At 42.8% G+C, this 23,502-nt stretch overlaps 2 protein-coding genes, 1 long non-coding RNA gene and 9 other non-coding genes across 13 annotated transcripts in view; 6 read left to right on the top strand and 6 right to left on the bottom strand.

Moving 5' to 3' along the window:
- The window catches only part of LOC137489764 (uncharacterized), a 173,995-nt gene that overhangs the window by 29,810 nt on the left and 120,683 nt on the right, over positions 1-23,502 (bottom strand). The window lies entirely within an intron of this gene.
- trnar-ucu (transfer RNA arginine (anticodon UCU)) lies at positions 971-1,059 on the bottom strand. Its single transcript is given in 2 exon segments — positions 971-1,006; positions 1,023-1,059. It is a non-coding gene; the product is annotated as a tRNA-Arg (tRNA).
- On the bottom strand, positions 1,492-1,565 carry trnat-ugu (transfer RNA threonine (anticodon UGU)). The gene has a single exon. It is a non-coding gene; the product is annotated as a tRNA-Thr (tRNA).
- trnar-ucu (transfer RNA arginine (anticodon UCU)) lies at positions 2,420-2,508 on the bottom strand. The gene is given in 2 exon segments: positions 2,420-2,455; positions 2,472-2,508. It is a non-coding gene; the product is annotated as a tRNA-Arg (tRNA).
- trnat-agu (transfer RNA threonine (anticodon AGU)) lies at positions 2,595-2,668 on the bottom strand. Its single transcript has one exon. It is a non-coding gene; the product is annotated as a tRNA-Thr (tRNA).
- Positions 2,941-3,014, bottom strand: trnat-agu (transfer RNA threonine (anticodon AGU)). The gene has a single exon. It is a non-coding gene; the product is annotated as a tRNA-Thr (tRNA).
- Positions 4,045-23,490, top strand: LOC141381888 (uncharacterized). The gene is made up of 4 exons (XR_012402780.1): positions 4,045-5,554; positions 6,343-6,647; positions 22,219-22,336; positions 22,463-23,490. It is a non-coding gene; the product is annotated as an uncharacterized lncRNA (long non-coding RNA).
- Positions 8,634-8,706, top strand: trnam-cau (transfer RNA methionine (anticodon CAU)). Its single transcript has one exon. It is a non-coding gene; the product is annotated as a tRNA-Met (tRNA).
- On the top strand, positions 10,203-12,994 carry LOC141381796 (uncharacterized). The gene is made up of 2 exons (XM_073948329.1): positions 10,203-10,457; positions 10,539-12,994. Exons 1-2 carry the CDS (start codon positions 10,253-10,255, stop codon positions 12,905-12,907), a joined length of 2,574 nt encoding a protein of 857 aa, XP_073804430.1. The 5' UTR covers positions 10,203-10,252; the 3' UTR covers positions 12,908-12,994.
- On the top strand, positions 15,026-15,098 carry trnam-cau (transfer RNA methionine (anticodon CAU)). The gene has a single exon. It is a non-coding gene; the product is annotated as a tRNA-Met (tRNA).
- Positions 15,865-15,937, top strand: trnam-cau (transfer RNA methionine (anticodon CAU)). The gene has a single exon. It is a non-coding gene; the product is annotated as a tRNA-Met (tRNA).
- Positions 17,925-17,997, top strand: trnam-cau (transfer RNA methionine (anticodon CAU)). Its single transcript has one exon. It is a non-coding gene; the product is annotated as a tRNA-Met (tRNA).

Raw genomic sequence — 23,502 nt, 5'->3', positions numbered from 1 at the left:
ATTCCGGTAAGCTCTATAAAACAAGCACACGCACCTCCTGCACTAAGGCACAGCTGGGATTTGAGCCCATGATCTCCCATTTACAAGACAGGCGCTTTGACCAGCTAAGCCACAGCACCACAAAAATTCATAGTAAGAGACATTTGCCCGATAACAAAAATCGAAGAAGAAAAAATAATACACAACAAAAACCAGCATGTCAGGATGCAGAAAATGCTGACAAGACGGACGTGGTCTTTTAGAGTCTGGATGATCATGTCTCAAACCTGACCGGTAACCTGGCCTCTGTTCAAGATCAAAGCAAAAAATGTGTGAATTTATTTTTATTTAATCTATCCTTAATCATGTGTTAAGTGTTTTTTGGAACCTCCAGTTTCATTACATCCAAACCCAGAGTCAGCTCGAAAAATGGAAATCAGGACAAACATATGCTATCGGACATTGAAAGAGTTTCAGATCAGAAAGCCACTCTCCCATAATCTGAGGGAAAGGTGCAGTTTGGATTTGAACCTAGCACCTGCTGTTCCCAAGACAGGTGCTCTGGCCAACTTAGTCTTAACACTAAAAGAAAAAACCTCTTGCTACGATACTTCCAAACGCAGTTTCATCTAAGACAGTGGGAGGGAAGCAAAATTTACTATGCTTTCTACTCAGTTACTTTGCACATGCATAAAGAGGCTCTTGTACGACAAATCCAAAAGGCTTGATCTCAACAATAGGTGGCAGTTACTTTTCCCCAAAACCACAAGTTGCCTTCGAGTCATTCCTTAAGCCCACTAGGCCCTACACCGTTTTCTAATCTCCCTTATTTAAAACAGCTCAATTAAGTCATCAGCTTCATTGTAGAGTACCCCTAGTATCTGAGCCTGCACTGCGCAATGAAAGAAAGAAGCAAAACGGGATGGACAGATGCCTAAAATGTTAGAAACACACCACACCTTAAGTCAGTGAAGAAAAAGAGGCAAGCTTGCGACTCTGGTGGGACTCAAACCCACAACCTTTGAATGGTTCAGCTCACAGCCTAGAAGTCCAATGCGCTATCCATTGCACCACAGAGCCTGAGTGCTCTGCTGCCTCTAGCACTGTTGCACAGAAAGCACTTTTTAGTACTCTCTGGCCCATGAAAGAACAGCCAATTGCCGACAACGCACTGCTGGGATTCGAACCCAGGATCTCCTGTTTACTGACAGGTGCTTTGACCAACTAATCCATGGCGCCAAGCGTCCTTGACAGGGGCTAGTTGATTAATTCGAAAAAAGAAAAAAAACCTGACAACGGCAGCGCTGCATGTGTGAATGTCTGGACTTGAAATATTAAAGTCCAATTGGTTAGGCATTACCACACTATGCTTTATAAAGCCATTGTCCAAAGCCCTCTTGAACGAGCAGCGTTCTTAAGGATTTGAGTTTTGTTAAGAAACCGACTGCTAAACATCCCGCTGCGTAAACACTCGTTACTCTTAACAAAAAGCAACCTTAGCAACTGTACATTAGGCACTGCTGGGATTTGAACCCAGGATCTCCTGTTTACAAGACAGGCGCTTTGAGCAGCTAAGCCACAGCGCCACAAAAATTCACCCCAAGAGACATTTGCCTGATAACAAAAATCGAAGAAGAAAAAAATAATACACAACTAAAAAAAAGCATTTCAGGATGTAGAAAATGCTGACAAGAAGGACGTGGTTTTTTAGAGTCTGGATGATCATGTCTCAAACCTGACCGGTAACCTGGCCTCTGTTCAAGATCAAAGCAAAAAATGTGTGAATTTATTTTTATTTAATCTATCCTTAATCATGTGTTAAGTGTTTTTTGGAACCTCCAGTTTCATTACATCCAAACCCAGAGTCAGCTCGGAAAATGGAAATCAGGACAAACATATGCTATCGGCCATTGAAAGAGTTTCAGATCAGAAAGCCACTCTCCCATAATCTGAGGGAAAGGTGCAGTTTGGATTTGAACCTAGCACCTGCTGTTCCCAAGACAGGTGCTCTGGCCAACTTAGTCTTAACACTAAAAGAAAAAACCTCTGGATACGATACTTCCAAACGCAGTTTCATCTAAGACAGTGGGGGGGAAGCATAATTTACTATGCTTTCTACTCAGTTACTTTGCACATGCATTAAAGAGGCTCTTGTACAACAAATCCAAAAGGCTTGATCTCAACAATAGGTGGCAGTTATTTTTCCCCAAAACCACAGGTTGCCTTTGAGTCATTCCTCAAGCTCACTAGGCCCTACAGTGTTTTCTAATCTCCCTTATTTAAAACAGCTCAAATAAGTCATCGGCTTTATTGTAGAGTACCCCTAGTATCTGAGCCTGCACTGCGCAATGAATGAAAGAAGCAAAACGGGATGGACAGATGCCTAAAATGTTAGAAACGCACCACACCTTAAGTCAGTGAAGAAAAAGAGCAAAGCTTGCAACTCTGGTGGGACTCTAACCCACAACCTTTGAATGGCTCAGCTCACAACCTAGAAGTCCAATGCGCTATCCATTGCGCCACAGAGCCCAAGTGCTCTGCTTCCTCTAGAACTGTTGGACAGAAAGCACTTTTTAGTACTCTCTGGCCCATGAAAGAACAGCCAACTGCGGACAAGGCACTGCTGGGATTCAAACCCAGGATCTCCTGTTTACTAGACAGGCGCTTTGACCAACTAAGCCACAGTGCCAAACAATGGTGAAAGGGGCCAATTGTTTAATTCCAAAAAATAAAAAAAACTAACAACGGTAGCGCTGCATGTGGGAATGTCTGGACTTGAAATATTAAAGTCCAATTGGTTAGGCATTACCAAACTCTGCTATATAAAGCCCACGTCCAAAGCCCTCTTGAACGAGCAGCATTCTTAAGGATTTGAGTTTTGTTAAGAAACCGACTGCTAAACATCCCGCTGCGTAAACACTCGTTACTCTTAACAAAAAGCAACCCTGGCACCTGTAGATTAGGCACTGCTGGGATTTAAACCCAGGATCTCCTGTTTACTAGACAGGCGCTTTGACCAACTAAGCCACAGCGCCATCGCTGAAAAGGATGCAAGACGTTTTTGCACACAGAGACTAAAAAAAGACAGTAAGTCTAATAATGGCAAGCAATTAACTCTATTTGTCGCACTATTCTGTAAGGATCCAAAAAATCAGACCCTGAGAACTGTTATGAAATTTCATTAGACAAGAGAAGTGATGAAGAAACCAACTGTTCCACTGTTCTATTCAAATCACAGCTGACAATGAAAACACAGACTGGAGAAACAGAGCTACACTACAGCAGGGAAGAATGCAGGAATGCATCCTTTACTTTCACCCCAAGCCCCCCTTTTTCACCTTTAAGCGACTTGCTGATCAGAGCACATTTCACATAAAATGTTCAAGGTTTTAACATGGTGTATCTTGCAGCATTATATTCATGTTTGGTATCATTTTAAATGTCTCTGTGTGATTGGTAAAGTGGTCTTAATTTTACAGTAATATTTTACTGGTATATGTTGATTTGGTTTTTGACTTCTATAAGATCTTGATAAGATGCTATCCCTCCTCATAGATGGTTAAGTCCTCAAAGTCACCAGGCCAGGGTTTCTGTGACACTTCTATTGTCTTGAATTTATGGCTGTTTGTTTTGACTTGAGTATATAAGGTAAGATGTGCTTTAGGACGGAGGGAGATCTTGTAAAAAGACACCCCATTGCAGCATCTCTGAGACTTATTGAGACTTATGCTGCAATGTATTTCTCTGGTCAGGTATGCATCTCTAACTCTTTGATTTATCTTTGATTAATGGATGTTGTATTGGTACAATCTCATCTCTGAATTGGCTTCCTGATGATTTATTATGTAATTGGCAAAATACAATTCTACCTGACAAATAAAATGTTAAGTTTTGATTAATTCTAAAGTTTTGCGATTTCATTGTATCCAGTAGATTACGAGGAGTCTTCATTACCTTTATAGTATGGCATAATTGAATTGATTAATAGGCGGATTTGATTATTGTTAGCCATAGCGTGCCGAAAACATGTAGACCTTTTAGTCATTCAACCACTGGAAGTAGCAAGTTGTATGGGCTTGGCTAAGGATCTGTTTTTTTAAGATTAGGTAAGAGTTAATGCGACCAGCTTATTCAAATATAGTTAATCCTGCATCCTCTGACTATTTTCAGAGTGTCGACATATTGTCCGTGAGAAGAAGCGCAAACCCGGGGCGTGGAACTCTGAGCGATGTTGGTCCCTAATGAACGTACAATTTAGAATATCGGACCTCAGAAAATATCAAAACTCTAAATTAAATCATAAATGATGAATGTGATCCGTTCTTACAATTAGAAATATAATCTAAATTTTAGGATCATTTAAATTGGAGTCAGATTGAATTCGGAGCTAAAAAACTAATAAAAATAAATTATAATAAATAATAAAATTCTTTTCAGAAGCACTAGAAAAGGCTTACATGCATTAACCTTCGACCATGCTGTTAGTTTCGTCATTGGGCTAATAGATGGACTCCTACACTTTTCCTTCTCTGGTGGAGTCCGGGCTTTGACACATATTTGTATATGTATGATTCTGCAACTATTGTCGGTAAGATGACTTTCAGTTTTGCCATATGAAAGACAGAGCATATGAACGACAAGAATGGGATTCGATGGTCTCGGCCATCTCATCATGTATGTACTCACTTTCCTGATGGGGGCTGGACTATGGCATTTCTGTATGTATTTGCTGCTATTTTTGGTAAAGATGACATTAAATTTTGCAACAACATCCTTCAAAATGCTAAGAGAGTAAAACCAGTTCCACAGAAGCACCAAGCTCTCTCAAATGTCAGAGCATTTGAACGACGAGGATGGCAATCGAACCCATGCGTGCAGAGCACAATGGATTAGCAATGCCAGCTGCCGAAGGATTGTCCATCAATATTTCACAAATGTTGAAGATGAGAGCCAATCAGAGCGATTCTCTCCAACATTGTAACCAACCACATTGCAGCGTCTCAACATTTGCAGCCAATCGCGGACCGGAATTCTCAACAATTTCAACATTTGACCAATCAGTCGAGACAATGTTAAAGCCAGGGAAGGGACCATTCAAAGATTCACCGCTAGGTGTGCAGTCAAAAAGGTTAATCAGATGTCAATCAATTTTCTGAACTGAGCCGAAGGTACACGAAAGAATGACCCGCTCCTCTGGGGGCGGGTCAGAGGTCAAAAAAGTTAATTGACCTTCAGTGATTTTCGACAGTCAGCATAATTCGACAGAGCACAGTATCGTTTTGTTTAAAGTACAGGATTTTTTTCAATAGTGATTTCTTAAAAAAAGGTAAGAAAATCTACATAAATGCTCGTATTAATGTTTTAGTGTGTTGTATTTCAAATTTGGATACTTTAATCTAAAACCGTTTAATTTCTAGGAGAAAAAATGTCTGGAAAATCCCATAAAGCCATGTCAGACGCTGGCTGGATTTCATGTCTGAAAAAGTTTGCCAGAACAGGAGTTTGGCCATCAAATGAGGGCAACAGGAACAGGCCAGCTCCTCTGCAAAAAAAGTGGCATGAGATTTATCAAAGGGTGTGTATTTCGTTTACATGATATATTGTTTGTTGAAATTTGCTTAACAGAGTAACGTTAACTTGTTAGGCTTCAGTACGTTTAGTACAGTATTTGTGTAAAACATGTCATACTTGTTTTTAAACAATAATGTGTTTAAAATTTGCATGTATTTTGAGATTTACATTGAATAATTTACTAAAGTTTGACCGTTTATGAGAGAGATTTGAAAAGGTGGGAGAATGGATTATGAGTGTACAATACAGCATGTGGTTTTAAGGCCTGAAATGTTCCTGTCCAGTTCCTCATTCTTTTTCTTCTAGAGGTAAAGTTGGTTTTATATTCGGATATTCAGACATTCTCCTTAATAATATCATTTCAGAAAAATATTCTTTGCAAATTCTAAATAGGAAAATCATATTAGCAGACAATGATTAGTGATTATAAAAGTACAGCATGGTTCACAGTGAATTAGATAGTGTTAATGTTGTTTTCAAATCATACTTGCATGCTAATTCCGATCGAATAATCAAAGTAATATGGTAAACAATATAGAGGCTGCTAAATGAACGAATGTGCGAATATAAAACCAACTTTACCTCTATCTTTTTCTTTTCATTTTTGGAGATACAAACTGTACAATTACATATTAGATAAATATTACACACATTCTAAAAACTGTGTTAAATTAATTTACAAAGCTATTGTGTGCTTTATTAAGGGAGTCATTAAGTTAAAATTCTTGTTTAGTTATAAAAGTTTTTTGTATTGTGTAAAATTATTTATTATATTTTTCATGATTTTTTCAGATTGAGAAATGCCCATTGCAATCTCGTGGGCAGAGGAGGTGTGCTGAAATGCACATGTGGTTTTCACACTCAAAATGGACATTTATGAATCAATATGTGTTTATTAATATTTACTACAATATCTTTCCTTCTCCATGATTATATGTATTTTTGTGATTATTTTTAGCAGAGTACTGCCTCTGGTGCAATAGTCTGCCCCTACTGTACCTGCTCAAGATGTGATGGAGACGAGACAACTTAAGGCCCAGTCCCAGCCCCCGTCTACTCCACCAGTGGCATCAAAGATTTCACCGCAATTGTCAATGGTACTTTTTTTTTTATTAAAAATCAAAAGAAATGACAATTTCAGTGTTTCAAGTGTTCAGGGTGCTCAAAGTTCATTCAAAGTTCTAAACATAAGAGAGAAAAGAACAAAAAGCAATAAAAAAGTTAAGGTGTTGCTAGAGACCTGCTTCTTTTCACACCTTTTGTACAGTAGGGGGTAGCATTTTATTTTATTTGTTAATTTTGTATTTATTCTGTTAAAATTTAACTTATTCAACTTCATAATATAACTTCATTACTGTTTTGTTGACCAATGTTATATAAATATTTCATTTATAAATGACTGGTCCTTGATTTTTATGTCCATTTTTCGTTGGTTTCTGTTTGTATTGAACATTTTACATATATTGTTTATTTATATTGGTAATATTGTATTGTTAATAACTAATTTATTATTTTTATATTTTCTACTCTATATATTTAATACTGTTCTGTTGACAATTGTTAGATAAATAATGCATATATAAATAACTGACTTCTCCTTGACTTTTAATTCCATAAACACTGTAGCTCTATGACACTTCTATACGTTTGTACGTCAAAATACAGAACAATAATAACCAGAAGCATAACAATGCTACAACAACTACTAAATAAAAACACATTTAAGTTAGTATGCTTTATATTTCATGAAAGAATATTTAAAAACACAATAACAAAGTGCTTAGGCATATTTTATTTACCTTGGAGCATTATACATTCAAATTGTTAGTTTATTGAGTAATAAGAAACAAATAACAATAAAGCGTCTTTAGCTGGATTCGAACCCCCGTGTTGGTGAGCACCTGCAATAGAAATCAATGTAACTCAAAATGCGCAGTTTTAACACAGAACAGTATCCCTAATGCATGACGTAAAGCAGGTCAAGGAAGGCGTGTCTGGGAAGCTAAGAATGCACCTTACCTTCGTTTTTCCCCCCCTCTTCTTCCTTCACCCTATTCTTTCCTTCTTCCCCTTCTTTGTTGGATGATTGTTCCTCAGCTTGAACGCAGCGCCTTACACCGCTTAGCCATCCTGACTTGCTTGCATGGCCTGAGCTGTCTCCTAGGACCCACGCCGCAGCACAGTGAAATGGAAGCTGGTGTGTCACAGCTTGCCAAGCTGCTGCAGTCTGCCTTGTTGGCACAGTAGGCAGCGCATCAGTCTCATAATCTGAAGGTTGTGAGTTTGAGCCTCACGCGGGGCAGCGTGGTAACTTTTGGTACACGGGATCGCTTAGATGACTGGGCGTTATTTATTATTACCTTCAATGCGGTTCATGCTTCCTGGGAGCAAAAGATGCTACAGCTTTTCTGGAGGGCAGGCGGCGTGAAGTTCCAAGAACATTTCCTGAGTCTGAAGCAATGATGGCAAGATGCTCCCATACCTGACAAGTAATCGCTTGACGTTCGGTCTGGATCTGTCAAATGTCATGACTTGACGTTGTACAAGGATTTGACGAAAAGTCCTGCGAATCATGTTGCCTTAAAATCAATAGCATCCCAGGACATTCCACTACATGGCATTCCACGACAGTTCTTTCGATCCCTTTTCGGTGCATTTGCTTTAAAGCCCTCGTCCATTGTTTTGTTCACATGTTTTCCCGAGTTGCTGTGGACAATGCCTTAATCGCAAACACCATACAACTTGCAATCTAAAGTGCCCATTAAGCTTCCCAGGTACACTGCTACGCTGCATGAACTTTGGAGCAAAGAGGTTGATGCGGCGCTTTGTCAGTGTTACTGTATCACTTGGACATGGCGCCAGAGAGTTAAAGACTTGAGCCTAAACGTATAGCCAAAGATTTGGTTTGTCAGAAGGGGGATTTGACACCAAGCCTCCAGGGGAAACTGCAACCTGAACACAGCGCCTTACACCGCTCAGCCATCCTCACATGCATGCATGGCCTGAGCTGTCTCCTAGGACCCACACCGCAGCACAGTGAAATGGAACGTCGTGTGTCACAGTTTTCCAAGCTGCTGCAGTCTGCCTCGTTGGCGCAGTAGGCAGCGCGTCAGTCTCATAATCTGAAGGTCGTGAGTTCGAGCCTCACACAGGGCAGGGTGGTATCTTTTGGCACTTCGGAGCGCTTAGATCACTGGGCAGCGATTTTTAGTCCTTTCCGTGCGGTTTAAACTACCCGGGAGCAAAAGATGCTACAGCTTCTCTGGAGGGCAGGCAGCGTAAGGTTCCAAGAACATTTCCTGAGTCTGAAGCAATGATGGCAAGATGCTCCCATTCCTGACACGTAATCGCTTAACGTTCGGTGTGGATCTGTCAAATGTCATGACTTGACGTTATACAAGGATTTGACGAAAAGTCCTGCAAATCCTATTGCCTTAAAATCAACAGCATACCAGGACATTCCAAAACAGTTATTTTGATCTCCTTTCAGTGCACTTGCATTGAAACCCTCGACCATTGTTTTGTTCACATGCTTTTCCGAGTTGCTGTGGACAATGCCTTAATCGCAAACGCCTTAAAATTTGCATTTTAGAGTGCCTATTAGGGTTGCCAGGGACATTACTACGCTGCATGAACTTTGGCGCAAAGAGGTTGATGCGGCACTTTGTCACTTGGATAGAGAGGGTGCTCGCTGCAGAGCCATTTGAGCAGAGCTGAGCTCCAGCAAAGGGGAGCATGAGCTCTCACACCTCCTCCTGTAAGCTGTTTTAATGCGTACACACACCAACCCCACCCCTAACCCTACCCCCAGTGACATCACTCGTAGAAGAAGTGCAAAAAAGGAGGAGCTCAAGCTCCCCCAAATGGCTCTGCAGCGTGCACCACTTGCTTGGATATGGCGCCAGAGATTTAAAGACTTGAGCCTGAACGTTTAGCCAAAAGATTTGTTTGTCAAAAGTGGCATCTGAAACCACACCTCCAGGGTAGACTGCGACCTGAACGCAGCGCCTTAGACCACTCGGACATCCTGACATGCTTACCTGGCCTGAGCTGTCTCCCAGGACGCACACTGCAGCACTGTGACATGGAAGCTGTTGTTCCACATCCTGCCCAACGGCAACAGTCCGCCTCGTTGGCGCAGTATGCAGCGCGTCAGTCTCATAATTTGAAGGTTGTGAGTTTGAGCCTCACACGGGGCAGGGTGGTACCTTTTGGCACACGAGAGCGCTTACATGACTGGGCGGCGTTTTTATCCACTTCCATGTGGTTCATGCTTACCGGGAGCAAAAAATGCTACAGCTTTTCTGGAGGGCAGGAGGCGTGCAGTTCCAAGAACATTTCCTGAGTCTGAAGCAATGATGGCAAGATGCTCCCATTCCTGTCAAGTAATTGCTTGACGTTCAGCGTGAATCTGTCAAATGTCATGACTTGACGTTGTACAAGGATTTGACGAAAAGTCCTGCGAATCATATTACCTTAAAATCAACAGCATTCCAGGACATTCCACTACATTGGCATTCCAAGTCATTCCTTTGTCTCTCTATCCAAGTGACAAAGTGCCGCATCAACCTCTTTGCGCCAAAGTTCATGCAGCGTAGTAATGTCCCTGGCAACCCTAATAGGCACTCTAAAATGCAAATTTTAAGGCGTTTGCGATTAAGGCATTGTCCACAGCAACTCGGAAAAGCATGTGAACAAAACAATGGCATTCCAAGACAGTTCTAATTTCTCTTTTTCCCACACTCCTCGTCAGACAGGGAGAGGGGGTGGGACTGGACTACTAATTTCCAAAGAATGGAAATTTACTCTGATACCGTCCCTGCCAACAATCAGCTCCTTTGAATTCCATGCAGTCACCATTATCCACCCCTTCTACATAAATGTGGTTGTCATCTACCGCCCACCAGGTAAATTAGGTCACTTCCTAGATGAACTGGATGTTCTTCTCTCATCTTTTTCTAATTTTGCCACTCCCTTATTGGTGCTAGGTGACTTCAACATTTACGTTGACAAACCGCAAGCTGCAGACTTTCAGACTCTGCTTGCCTCTTTTGACCTAAAAAGAGCACCTACTTCTGCTACCCACAAATCAGGTAATCAGCTAGACCTTATTTACACACGACACTGCTTCACTGATCAAACAATAGTAACTCCACTACAAATATCTGATCATTTCCTTCTGTCTCTCAATATCCACATTACTCCTGAGCCGCCACACACTCCAACACTGGTTACCTTTCGCAGAAACCTACGATCTCTCTCACCCAATAGACTATCCACCATTGTTTCAGACTCTCTTCCTCCATCTCGCAAACTCACTGCACTTGATTCGAACAGTGCCACTAATACACTCTGCTCCACACTAGCATCATGTCTAGACCGATTATGTCCTCTTGCATCCAGGCCAGCCCGTGCCAGTCCTCCTGCACCCTGGCTCTCGGATGCTCTCCGTAAGCATCGCTCAAAACTTCGGGCTGCAGAGAGAATTTGGCGGAAAACTAAAAATCCTGCACATCTCTTAACATACCAAACTCTTCTGTCCTCTTTCTCAGCTGAGGTTACTTCTGCAAAGCAGACGTATTACCGTCTGAAAATCAACAATGCCACTAATCCTCGCCTACTTTTTAAAACATTTTCCTCCCTCCTCTATCCTCCTCCTCCACCCGCATCCTCCACACTTACTACTGATGACTTTGCTACATTCTTCTGCACCAAAACTGCAAAAATCAGTGCTCAATTTGCTGCACCTACAACAAACACGCAAGATACAACACCAACACCACACACACTCACCTCCTTTTCTCAGCTCTCTGAGTCTGAGGTGTCCAAACTTGTGCTATCTAGCCATGCAACCACCTGTCCACTCGATCCCATTCCCTCTCATCTCTTGCAAGCCATCTCTCCTGCAGTCATACCAACACTGACTCACATAATTAACACATCTCTTGACTCTGGTTTATTCCCCACTACATTTAAGCAGGCTAGGGTAACCCCACTGCTAAAGAAACCCAACCTGGACCATACGCTACTTGAAAACTACAGACCAGTATCCCTGCTTCCATTCATGGCCAAGATTCTGGAGAAAGTAGTGTTCAATCAAGTCCTGGACTTTCTTACTCAAAACAATCTCATGGACAACAAGCAATCCGGCTTTAAGAAAGGCCACTCAACTGAGACTGCCCTGCTCTCGGTCGTGGAGGATCTCAGACTGGCTAAAGCAGACTCTAAATCATCAGTCCTCATTTTGCTGGACTTGTCAGCTGCTTTTGACACTGTCAACCACCAGATCCTGCTATCTACGCTTGAGTCACTGGGCGTTGCGGGCACTGTTATACAATGGTTTAGATCTTACCTCTCTGACAGGTCATTCAGGGTGTCTTGGAGGGGAGAGGTGTCCAACCTACAGCATCTAAACACTGGGGTACCTCAAGGCTCTGTTCTTGGGCCACTTCTCTTCTCCATCTACACATCATCTCTAGGACCAGTCATCCAGAGACATGGATTCTCCTACCACTGCTATGCTGATGACACCCAGCTATACCTCTCTTTTCATCCTGATGATCCCTCGGTTCCAGCTCGTATCTCAGCCTGCCTGTTGGATATTTCACACTGGATGAAAGATCATCATCTTCAGCTGAACCTCGCAAAAACGGAAATGCTTGTAGTTTCTGCCAACCCGACTCTACACCATAACTTTTCAATCCAGATGGATGGGGCAACCATTACTGCATCCAAAATGGTGAAAAGCCTTGGAGTAACGATTGATGACCAACTAAACTTCTCTGACCACATTTCTAGAACTGCTCGATCGTGCAGATTTGCACTCTATAACATCAGAAAGATCCGACCCTTCTTATCTGAACATGCAGCTCAACTCCTTGTTCAAGCTCTTGTTCTCTCCAAACTGGATTACTGCAACTCTCTACTAGCTGGGCTTCCAGCTAACTCTATCAAGCCTCTTCAACTGCTCCAGAATGCAGCAGCACGAGTTGTCTTCAATGAACCTAAACGAGCACATGTCACTCCGCTGCTAGTCCGTTTGCACTGGCTGCCAGTTGCTGCTCGCATCAAATTCAAAACTCTGATGTTTGCCTACAAAGTGACTTCTGGCCTAGCACCTTCTTATCTGCACTCACTTCTGCAGATCTATGTGCCCTCCAGAAACTTGCGTTCTGTGAATGAACGTCGCCTCGTGGTTCCATCCCAAAGAGGGAAAAAATCACTTTCGCGAACGCTCACGCTCAATCTGCCCAGTTGGTGGAATGAACTCCCTAACTGCATCAGAACAGCAGAGTCACTCGCTATTTTCAAGAAACGACTAAAAACTCAACTATTTAGTCTCCACTTCACTTCCTAAGCTGCAATTGCCTCTTTGAATATCACACTAATTGTACACAAAAAAAAAAAAAAAAAAAAAAAAAAAAAAAAAAAAAAAAAAAAACTACTAACACTTCCCTTCTTAGACTTTACAGACCTGAAACTTGCCTTTAGTACTTATTCATTGTTGCTCTTGGTTGTGTAAATTGCTTCCTTGTCCTCATTTGTAAGTCGCTTTGGATAAAAGCGTCTGCTAAATGACTAAATGTAAATGTAAATGTTCTTTCGATCCCCTTTCGGTGCACTTGCATTAAAGCCCTTGTCCATTGTTTAGTTCACATGCTTTTCCAAGTTGCTATGGACAATGCCTTAATCGCAAACGCCTTAAAATTTGCAGTTTAAAGTGCCTATTAGGGTTGCCAGGGACATTACTACGCTGCATGAACTTTGGCGCAAAGAGGTTGATGCGGCACTGTCACTTGGATAGAGAGGGTGCTCGCTGCAGAGCCATTTGAGCAGAGCTGAGCTCCAGCAAAGGGGAGCATGAGCTCTCGCTCCTCCTCCTGTAAGCTGTTTTAATGCGTACACCAACCCCACCCCTAACCCTACCCCCAGTGACATCACTCGTTGAAGAAGTGCAAAAAAGGAGGAGCTCAAGCTGTCCCTCGCTGTAGCTCAGCTTGCCCAAATGGCTCTGCAGCGAGCACCACTTGCTTGGATATGGCGCCAGAGATTTAAAGACTTGAGCCTGAACGTTTAGCCAAAGGTTTTGTTTGTCAGAAGTGGGACTTGAAACCGCACCACCAGGGGAGAATGCAACCAGAACACAGCACCTTACACTGCTCAGCCATCCTGACATGCTTGCTTTGCCTGAGCTGTCTCCTAGAACACACACCACAGCACAGTGACTTTGGCACAAAAAGATTGATGCAGCGCTTTGTCAGTGTTACTTTATCACTCAGACATGGCGCCAGAGAGTTAAAGACTTACGCCTGAATACATAGCCAAAGGTTGGGGATTGTCAGAAGTGGGATTTGAACCATGGAAGCTGTTGTTCCACATCCTGCCCAGCTCCAGCAGTCCGCCTCGTTGGCGCAGTATGCAGCACGTCAGTCTCATAATGTCGAGGTCGTGAGTTCGAGCCTCACACGAAGCAGGGTGGTATGTTTTGGCACATGGGAGCGCTTGCATGACTTGGCGGCGTTTTTTATCCACTTCCATGTGGTTCATGCTTACCGGGAGCAAAAAATGCTACAGCTTCTCTGGAGGGCAGGAGGCGTGAAGTTCCAAGAACATTTCCTGAGTCTGAAGCAATGATGGCAAGATGCTCCCATTCCTGTCAAGTAATTGCTTGACGTTCAGCGTGAATCTGTCAAATGTCATGACTTGACGTTGTACAAGAATTTGACGAAAAGTCCTGCGAATCATATTGCCTTAAAATCAACAGCATTCCAGGACATTCCACTACATGGCATTCCTAGACAGTTCTTTCGATCCCCTTTCGGTGCACTTGCATTACAGCCCTTGTCCATTGTTTAGTTCACATGCTTTTCCAAGTTGCTGTGGACAATGCCTTAATAGCAAACGACTTAAAATTTGCAGTTTAAAGTGCCTATTAGGGTTGCCAGGGACATTACTACGCTGCATGAACTTTGGCGCAAAGAGGTTGATGCGGCACTTTGTCACTTGGATAGAGAGGGTGTTTGCTGCAGAGCCATTTGAGCAGAGCTGAGCTCCAGCAAAGGGGAGCATGAGCTCTCGCTCCTCCTCCTGTAAGCTGTTTTAATGCGTACACCAACCCCACCCCTAACCCTACCCCCAGTGACATCACTCGTTGAAGAAGTGCAAAAAAGGAGGAGCTCAAGCTCTCCCTCGCTGGAGCTCAGCTCGCCCAAATGGCTCTGCAGCGTGCACCACTTGCTTGGATATGGCGCCAGAGATTTAAAGACTTGAGCCTGAACGTTTAGCCAAAGGATTGGTTTGTCAGAAGTGGGATTTGAAACCACACCTCAAGGGGAGACTGCGACCTGAACGCAGCACCTTAGACCACTCGGCCATCCTGACATGCTTACCTGGCTTGAGCTGTCTCCCAGGACGCACACCGCAGCACCGTGACATGGAAGCTGTTGTTCCACATCCTGCCCAACTCCAGCAGTCCGCCTCGTTGGCGCAGTAGGCAGCGCGTCAGTCTCATAATCTGAAGGTCGTGAGTTCGAGCCTCACACGGGGCAGGGTGGTACCTTTTGGCACACAGGAGCGCTTACATGACTGGGCGGCGTTTTTATCCACTTCCATGTGGTTCATGCTTACCGGGAGCAAAAAATGCTACAGCTTCTCTGGAGGGAAGGAGGCATGAAGTACCAAGAACATTTCCTGAGTCTGAAGCAATGATGGCAAGATGCTCCCATTCCTGTCAAGTAATTGCTTGACGTTCAGCGTGAATCAGTCAAATGTCATGACATGACATTGTACAAGGATTTGACGAAAAGTCCTGCGAATCATATTGCCTTAAAATCAATAGCATCCCAGGACATTCCACTACATGGCATTCCACGACAGTTCTTTCGATCCCTTTTCGGTGCACTTGCATTAAAGCCCTCGTCCATTGTTTTGTTCACATGCTTTTCCGAGTTGCTGTGGACAATGCCTTAATCGCAAACGCCTTAAAATTTGCAGTTTAAAGTGCCTATTAGGGTTGCAAGGGACATTACTACGCTGCAAGAACTTTGGCGCAAAGAGGTTGATGCGGCGCTTTGTCACATGGATATGGCGCCAGAGATTTAAAGACTTGAGCCTTAACATTTAGCCAAAGGTTTTATTTGTCAGAAGTGGAATTTGAAACCACACCTCGAGGGGAGACTGCTACCTGAATGCAGCGCCTTAGACCACTCAGCCATCCTGACATGCTTACCTAGCCAGAGCTGTCTCCCAGGACACACACCGCAGCACCGTGACATGGAAGCTGTTGTTCCACATCCTGCCCAAATCCAGCAGTCCGCCTCGTTGGCGCAGTAGGCAGCGCGTCAGTCTCATAATCTGAAGGTCGTGAGTTCGAGCCTCACACGGGGCAGGGTGGTACCTTTTGGCACATGGGAGCGCTTAAATGACTGGGCGGCGTTTTTATCCACTTCCATGTGGTTCATGCTTACCGGGAGCAAAAAATGCTACAGCTTCTCTGGAGGGCAGGAGGCGTGCAGTTCCAAGAACATTTCCTGAGTCTGAAGCAATGATGGCAAGATGCTCCCATTCCTGTCAAGTAATTGCTTGACGTTAAGCGTGAATCTGTCAAATGTCATGACTTGACGTTGTACAAGGATTTGACGAAAAGTCCTGCGAATCATGTTGCCTTAAAATCAATAGCATCCCAGGACATTCCACTACATGGCATTCCAAGACAGTTCTTTCGATCCCCTTTAAGTGCACTTGCATTAAAGCAAGTGCACTGAAAGGGCAAGTCCATTGTTTTGTTCACATGCTTTTCCGAGTTGCTGTGGACAATGCCTTAATCGCAAACGCCTTAAAATTTGCAGTTTAAAGTGCCTATTACGGTTGCCAGGGACATTACTACGTTGCATGAACTTTGGCGCAAAGAGGTTGATGTGGCGCTTTGTCACTTGGATATGGCGCCAGAGATTTAAAGACTTGAGCCTGAACGTTTAGCCAAAGGATTTGTTTGTCAGAAGTGGGACTTGAAACCACACCACCAGGGGAGAATTCAACCAGAACACAGCACCTTACACTGCTCAGCCATCCTGACATGCTTGCTTTGCCTGAGCTGTCTCCTAGAACACACACCACAGCACAGTGACTTTGGCACAAAGAGATTGATGCAGCGCTTTGTCAGTGTTACTTTATCACTCAGACATGGCGCCAGAGAGTTAAAGACTTATGCCTGAATACATAGCCAAAGGTTGGGGATTGTCAGAAGTGGGATTTGAACCATGGAAGCTGTTGTTCCACATCCTGCCCAGCTCCAGCAGTCCGCCTCGTTGGCGCAGTATGCAGCGCGTCAGTCTCATAATGTCGAGGTCGTGAGTTCGAGCCTCACACGGAGCAGGGTGGTATGTTTTGGCACATGGGAGCGCTTGCATGACTGGGCGGCGTTTTTTATCCACTTCCATGTGGTTCATGCTTACCGGGAGCAAAAAATGCTACAGCTTCTCTGGAGGGCAGGAGGCGTGAAGTTCCAAGAACATTTCCTGAGTCTGAAGCAATGATGGCAAGATGCTCCCATTCCTGTCAAGTAATTGCTTGACGTTCAGCGTGAATCTGTCAAATGTCATGACTTGATGTGTACAAGAATTTGACGAAAAGTCCTGCGAATCATATTGCCTTAAAATCAACAGCATTCCAGGACATTCCACTACATGGCATTCCTAGACAGTTCTTTCGATCCCCTTTCGGTGCACTTGCATTACAGCCCTCGTCCATTGTTTAGTTCACATGCTTTTCCAAGTTGCTGTGGACAATGCCTTAATAGCAAACGACTTAAAATTTGCAGTTTAAAGTGCCTATTAGGGTTGCCAGGGACATTACTACGCTACATGAACTTTGGTGCAAAGAGGTTGATGCGGCACTTTGTCACTTGGATAGAGAGGGTGCTCGCTGCAGAGCCATTTGAGCAGAATTGAGCTCCAGCAAAGGGGAGCATGAGCTCTCGCTCCTCCTCCTGTAAGCTGTTTTAATGCGTACACCAACCCCACCCCTAACCCTACCCCCAGTGACATCACTCGTTGAAGAAGTGCAAAAAAGGAGGAGCTCAAGCTCTCCCTCGCTGGAGCTCAGCTCGCCCAAATGGCTCAGCAGCGAGCACCACTTACTTGGATATGGCGCCAGAGATTTAAAGACTTGAGCCTGAACGTTTAGCCAAAGGATTGGTTTGTCAGAAGTGGGATTTGAAACCACACCTCCAGGGGAGACTGCGACCTGAACGCAGCGCCTTAGACCACTCAGCCATCCTTACATGCTTACCTGGCCTGAGCTGTCTCCCAGGACGCACACCGCAGCACCGTGACATGGAAGCTGTTGTTCCACATCCTGCCCAACTCCAGCAGTCCGCCTCGTTGGCGCAGTAGGCAGCGCGTCAGTCTCATAATCTGAAGGTTGTGAGTTCAAGCCTCACACAGGGCAGGGTGGTAACTTGGTACATGGGAGCGCTTAGATGACTGGGCAGTGTTTATTATTCCCTTCTATGCGGTTTATGCTACCCGGGAGCAAAAGTTGCTACAGCTTCTCTGGAGGGCAGGCAGCGTGAAGTTCCAAGAACATTTCCTGACTCTGAAGCAATGATGGCAAGATGCTCCCATTCCTGTCAAGTAATTGCTTGACAGTCAGCGTGAATCTGTCAAATGTCATGACTTGACGTTGTACAAGGATTTGACGAAAAGTCCTGCAAATCATATTGCCTTAAAATCAAAAGCATTCCAGGACATTCCACTACATGGCATTCCAAGACAGTTCTTTTGATCACCTTTCGGTGCACTTGCATTAAAGCCCTCGTCCATTGTTTTGTTCACAAGCTTTTCCGAGTTTCTGTGGACAATGCCTTACTCGCAAACACCTTAAAACTTGCAGTTTGAAGTGCCTATTAGGGTTGCCAGGGACATTACTAGGCTGCATGAACTTTGGCGCAAAGAGGTTGATCCGGCGCTTTGTCAGTGTTACTGTATCACTTGGACATGGCGCCAGAGATTTAAAGACTTGAGCCTGAACGTTTAGCCAAAGGTTTTGTTTGTCAGAAGTGGGATTTGAAACCACACCTCCAGGGGAGACTGCGACTTGAACACAGCAACTTACACAGCTCAACCATCCTGACATGCATGAATGGCCTGAGCTGTCTCCTAGGACCCCCACCGCAGCACAGCATAATGGAAGGTGGTGGGTCACAGCTTGCCAAACTGCTGCAGTCCGCCTCATTGGCGCAGTAGGCAGCGCGTCAGTCTCATAATCTGACGGTCGTGAGTTCGAGCCTCACACAGGGCAGGGTGGTAACTTTTGGTACATGGGAGCGCTTAGATGACTGGGCAGCATTTATTATTCCCTTCAATACGGTTCATGCTACCCGGGAGCAAAAGATGCTACAGCTTCTCTGGAGGGCAGGCAGCGTGAAGTTCCAAGAACATTTCCTGAATCTGAAGCAATGATGGCAAGATGCTCCCATTCCTGACACGTAATCACTTAACGTTCTGTGTGGATCTGTCAAATGCCATTATTTGACGTTGTACAAGGATTTGACGAAAAGTCCTGCAAATCCTCTTGCCTTAAAAATCAACGGCATCCAAGGACATTCCACTACATGGCATTCTAAGACAGTTCTTTTGATCTCCTTTCAGTGCACTTGCATTAAAGTCCTCGACCATTGTTTTGTTCACATGCTTTTACGAGTTGCTGTGGACAATGCTTTGATCGCAAACACCTTAAAACTTGCAGTCTAAAGTGCCCAGGGACACTGCTACGCTTCATGAACTTTGGCGCAAAGAGATTGATGCAGCACTTTGTCAGTGTAACTGTATCACTCGGACATGCCAGGTCGTGCCAGAGAGTTAAAGACGTGTGCCTAAACGCATAGCCAAAAGTTGGGCTTGTCAGAAGTGGGACTCACACCCTTGCCTCCAGGGAGACTGCGACCGGAACACAGCACCTTAGACCGCTCTGCCATACTGACATGCTTGTATGGCCTGAGCTGTCTCCTAGGACCCACATCGCAGCACAGTGACATGGAAGCTGGTGTGTCACAGCCTGCCCAGCTCCTGCAATCTGCCTCGTTGGCGCAGTAGGCAGCACGTCAGTCTTATAATCTGAAGGTCACATGCTTTTCCGAGTTGCTTTGGACAATGCCTTAATCGCAAATGCCTTAAAACTCGAAGTCTAAAGTGCCCATTAGGGTTGCCAGGGACACTGCTACTCTGCATGAACTTTGGCGCAAAGAGGCTGATGCAGCGCTTTGTCAGTGTCACTGTATCATTCGGACATGGCGCCTAGGGCTGTAATAATACACGATATGAAATCGAAATCGCGAATCTACGATCCTGTGTCGCGTTGTGATAAAGGAGATTCGCGACACACCCCGTGACTACCTTTCCAATAACGTCACGCGTGCCTGCAAAAGTTGAGCTAGTTGAAGAAGAACGTGAGGAAACAATTTTTTTTCACTCGACATTACGAGCACTGCTCCATTTATGCCCTTGCAATATGCGTTTAGCCGGGAGAGCTCGCACGGAGCTCTTAGTAAGGGACCATCTGAATGTGTCAGGAATATCAAAAACAAAATTAACGTAACCCCGCTTGACAATAGACAACGGCAGAAACATTGCAAATGCTGTCAAAGCGGCCGGATTTTCACAGCATATACGATGCTTTGCTTACACTGTTAATGTGGCTGCACAGAGAGGGATGGGCGTTCACCAGATGTCCCGACTCCACAGAGTAAGGAAAGTTGTCACGTTTTTCACTGCAATGTTGACATGATGGTGTTTCTGAAGAATTTTCAACTTTTTGGTTTTCTTGAGAGAAATAAGTTGTTTATTTGTTTAATGTTTACTTGACTTGTGGTTTGAAGCACAGGCATTAAGCCTCAGTGTAAAACAGTAGCCTAAAGGTAAGTGAATTATAACTTTTCTGTAACCGTGCTGTGCACTTTCTGTTTGACCCTTTGGGAGTGCTGACTGACAGGTGAGTGATGCGTGAGGTCAGGAAACACGATGAAGCTTTCAGTTAAGATGAACACAGTTTCTATAGTTATACTTTATTTAGAGATAAAGGTATATGGCTCTGCATATAATCACTCTATCTTGCTGGAGTTTATAGCCGTTTCGCTTTACTTCAGGACGCATTAATGCCGCTCTGAAGGTCTAATCGCTGTTTTAAGTTATCCAGAGCTGTATGAATGTACAAATCTTGAATATCACGATATTATTAAATATTACAATTGTAATAACACAGACAACAACACCTTAGCACAATCGATAACCAGCTAATTCAGTCGTTTCATAAGAGGACCGCACTTCTTTTTTCCTTGTCAACATAAAGGCAGAGAGGTGCGCCTTGTTTTCGGCCCCTTGTTCAACTGCAAGGCATATTTAATTTGCGGGACCATAACATATAACCCGTGCCTATAGACACATTGCCAAAGAAGCAAAATAGAAGTAGAATATTGCTGTTTGATACAGACGTGTTGATGCTAAACCAGCACTGATGTTGACCTGGATCTGTGTAATAAACGCAACAAATAGGCTTTACTTTTTATTTTACAGCTTATAAAGCATGTATGCACATTAATGCAATATCATATTTAAACAACAAAACTGTTTACAAAAAGTCAACATATGGGCGCGTTGTTGTTGTCTTTTCATCACGCAGCGCACACTTGAACCGCGAGGGAGAGAGAGGAAACCATATAGCAAGACATATTCTTTAAAATAATGATTTATATTAAAAATGTAAAAGGTTTTGTGATTACAATAATAACAGCGGGGCATTAAATAAATGCATATTTTCCGTGGAGCGGGCAATTTGAGGAAGTCAGCTATTTTTATTTGACGGAAGAAAAAAACATATGATTGGAAAAAAGCCTATGCCGGTTATTAAAAAGAATCAGTCAGTATTTTCGTTTTGTAATATAAATTAATTATTTAATTGAAAATAATTTAGGGCAGTCCTATTTATTTTATTCATTTTATTTAGATTATTCTGCTCTTCTGTGCTAAACACTGCAGATGCGTGGAAATGCTCTGTTGTTCTGTTCTGTTATTAATATGCTAGCATTTAAAAATAAATCAGTATTTTAAAATGCAATATTTAATGTGTCAGACACAAAAAAGACAAGTCAATTTGTTTAATATAAAATTAATAGTAATCTGACCAGTTAACCCTTAATAAGCGATTAATGAGCGGCGGTTGTCAGTTAGCAAAATTAACTAAATGAGCATCCCTAGTGGCCATTTATTTAGTTTTTCTATGTAAGAGAACTTGATTGAAAAAGAATTTTCAACATGCTTGAACCATCTACACAATGGAGTTTAGTTCTGTTTGGTTTTTCAACAGTATTTTGTTACAAAGAAAACAAAAGTGATATAGCTTTGGCTATTTTTTTATTTTATATATTACTATTTATATTGTTAATAATTTGCATAGTTAATATTGTTTTTTGATGTTCAGTTTATAAAGATTTTTCAAATGTTATTTAATAAAAAATAGTTTTAAAAATCTTTTTAATCTAAAAAAATTGTGATACGAACCGAATCGTGGGTTTGGTGTATCGTTACAGCCCTATTGATTAGAGTAATTAAATGGTTTAAAGTTATTTGAAAGGTTGAAACAAAATCTGTTATCTTGTTATTTTTAAATCAACAGGAGCGGTTTAAATCAAGATTGGCAAATTTGCATCAACATCACCAAGACTGCTTTAACCGCTTTAACGAAGCAGAAAGTGAATTAAGACAAAAGACTTGCATACAAAAATCAAAGCATTGTGAGTATTTAACCTAATTAATATATCATTATTTAAACCTACCACAAACTGCCATTTGGAGGTTTAATGGTGCATTTTCTTTTGAATTTTATATATTCATTCTAATCTTCATACTCTCCTGAACAGCGTTCATCACCTGCAACAGCAACACTCACATCATCTCCATCCTGTCCTGAGCAACCTACATCATGTGCAACTGCAACACTCATGACATCTTCATACTGTCCTGAGCAGCGTTTATCACCTGCAACAGCAACACTCAAAACATTCTGTTCAGCAAAGAGTCTATAATGAATTCTGTTTTGATTCTCCTTTTACTCTTACTTCATAAAAACATTTTACTACATGAAAAAAAAAATTTAAAAAAAAGTTAACGGTACAATTTTTCCATTGTGTTTTATTTGTTTTGGTCAGTGTATACATAATGCAACTTTGAAAATAGGTAATTACTGATTTATATTTAACCCATTTAATTAACTTTTTATAGTTTTCTTGTGATTGGCTAAAACATTCATTTAGATTTAGAAGTTTTGAGTGATTAAGGCAGACATTTTAAATATGCAAGCTTTTATTGAGCAATGTTGTTCTATAGATTTTAGATATTTCTTTAGGTAGTTTTGCCCAGATTAGTTTTGAATTAGGAAACTCAAGGTATCAGCACCAAATTATCTACTAATGAATGGGTCTGGATTGGATCCAGATAAGCTACTTCATCAATGGGTTCGGGTCTAGATTGGATCTGGGCCGGATGAGCTAGTCTATCAGCGGGTCTGGATCGGATCTGCGCCGGATGAGCTACTCTATCAGCGGGTCTGGATTGGATCCGAGCTGGATGAGCTACTCTATTAACGGGTCCGGATCGGATCTGGATGAAGAGCTTTATTAGCGGATACGGGTAACGTCTGAAATGGGTCCGGAACGGATACAGAATTCTTATCCGTTCCGGATCCGTTGCGCTGTGCAAGTAGACTCCAGTACAGACCCATTTGCGGACCCGTTTCTGTTGCGGATCATGTAATACCTCCGGCGCGTATCTGTTCCGGAGTCATTTTGATATCCGGAAAACCTTTAGGCAGCAGTAAGCCTCACAAATACTTAAAATTGATTGACTTAAACTGCTTAAACTTTATTAAAACTACACTTTGTTCACTTTGTTCATTTTGTGC

Source organism: Danio rerio, chromosome 4, assembly GCF_049306965.1.
Source record: "Danio rerio strain Tuebingen ecotype United States chromosome 4, GRCz12tu, whole genome shotgun sequence".
NCBI lineage: Eukaryota > Metazoa > Chordata > Actinopteri > Cypriniformes > Danionidae > Danio > Danio rerio.
Note: the sequence above shows the minus strand (reverse complement) of the source record. Positions and strands in the feature narration are given on the sequence as shown.

Coding starts and splice junctions, on each gene's coding strand:
- LOC141381796 (XM_073948329.1), top strand. CDS start 10,253: ATGGCATTCCAAGACAGTTCTAATTTCTCTTTTTCCCACACTCCTCGT. Junction 10,458..10,538: donor TGTCATCTACCGCCCACCAG/GTAAATTAGGTC, acceptor TATTGGTGCTAG/GTGACTTCAACATTTACGTT.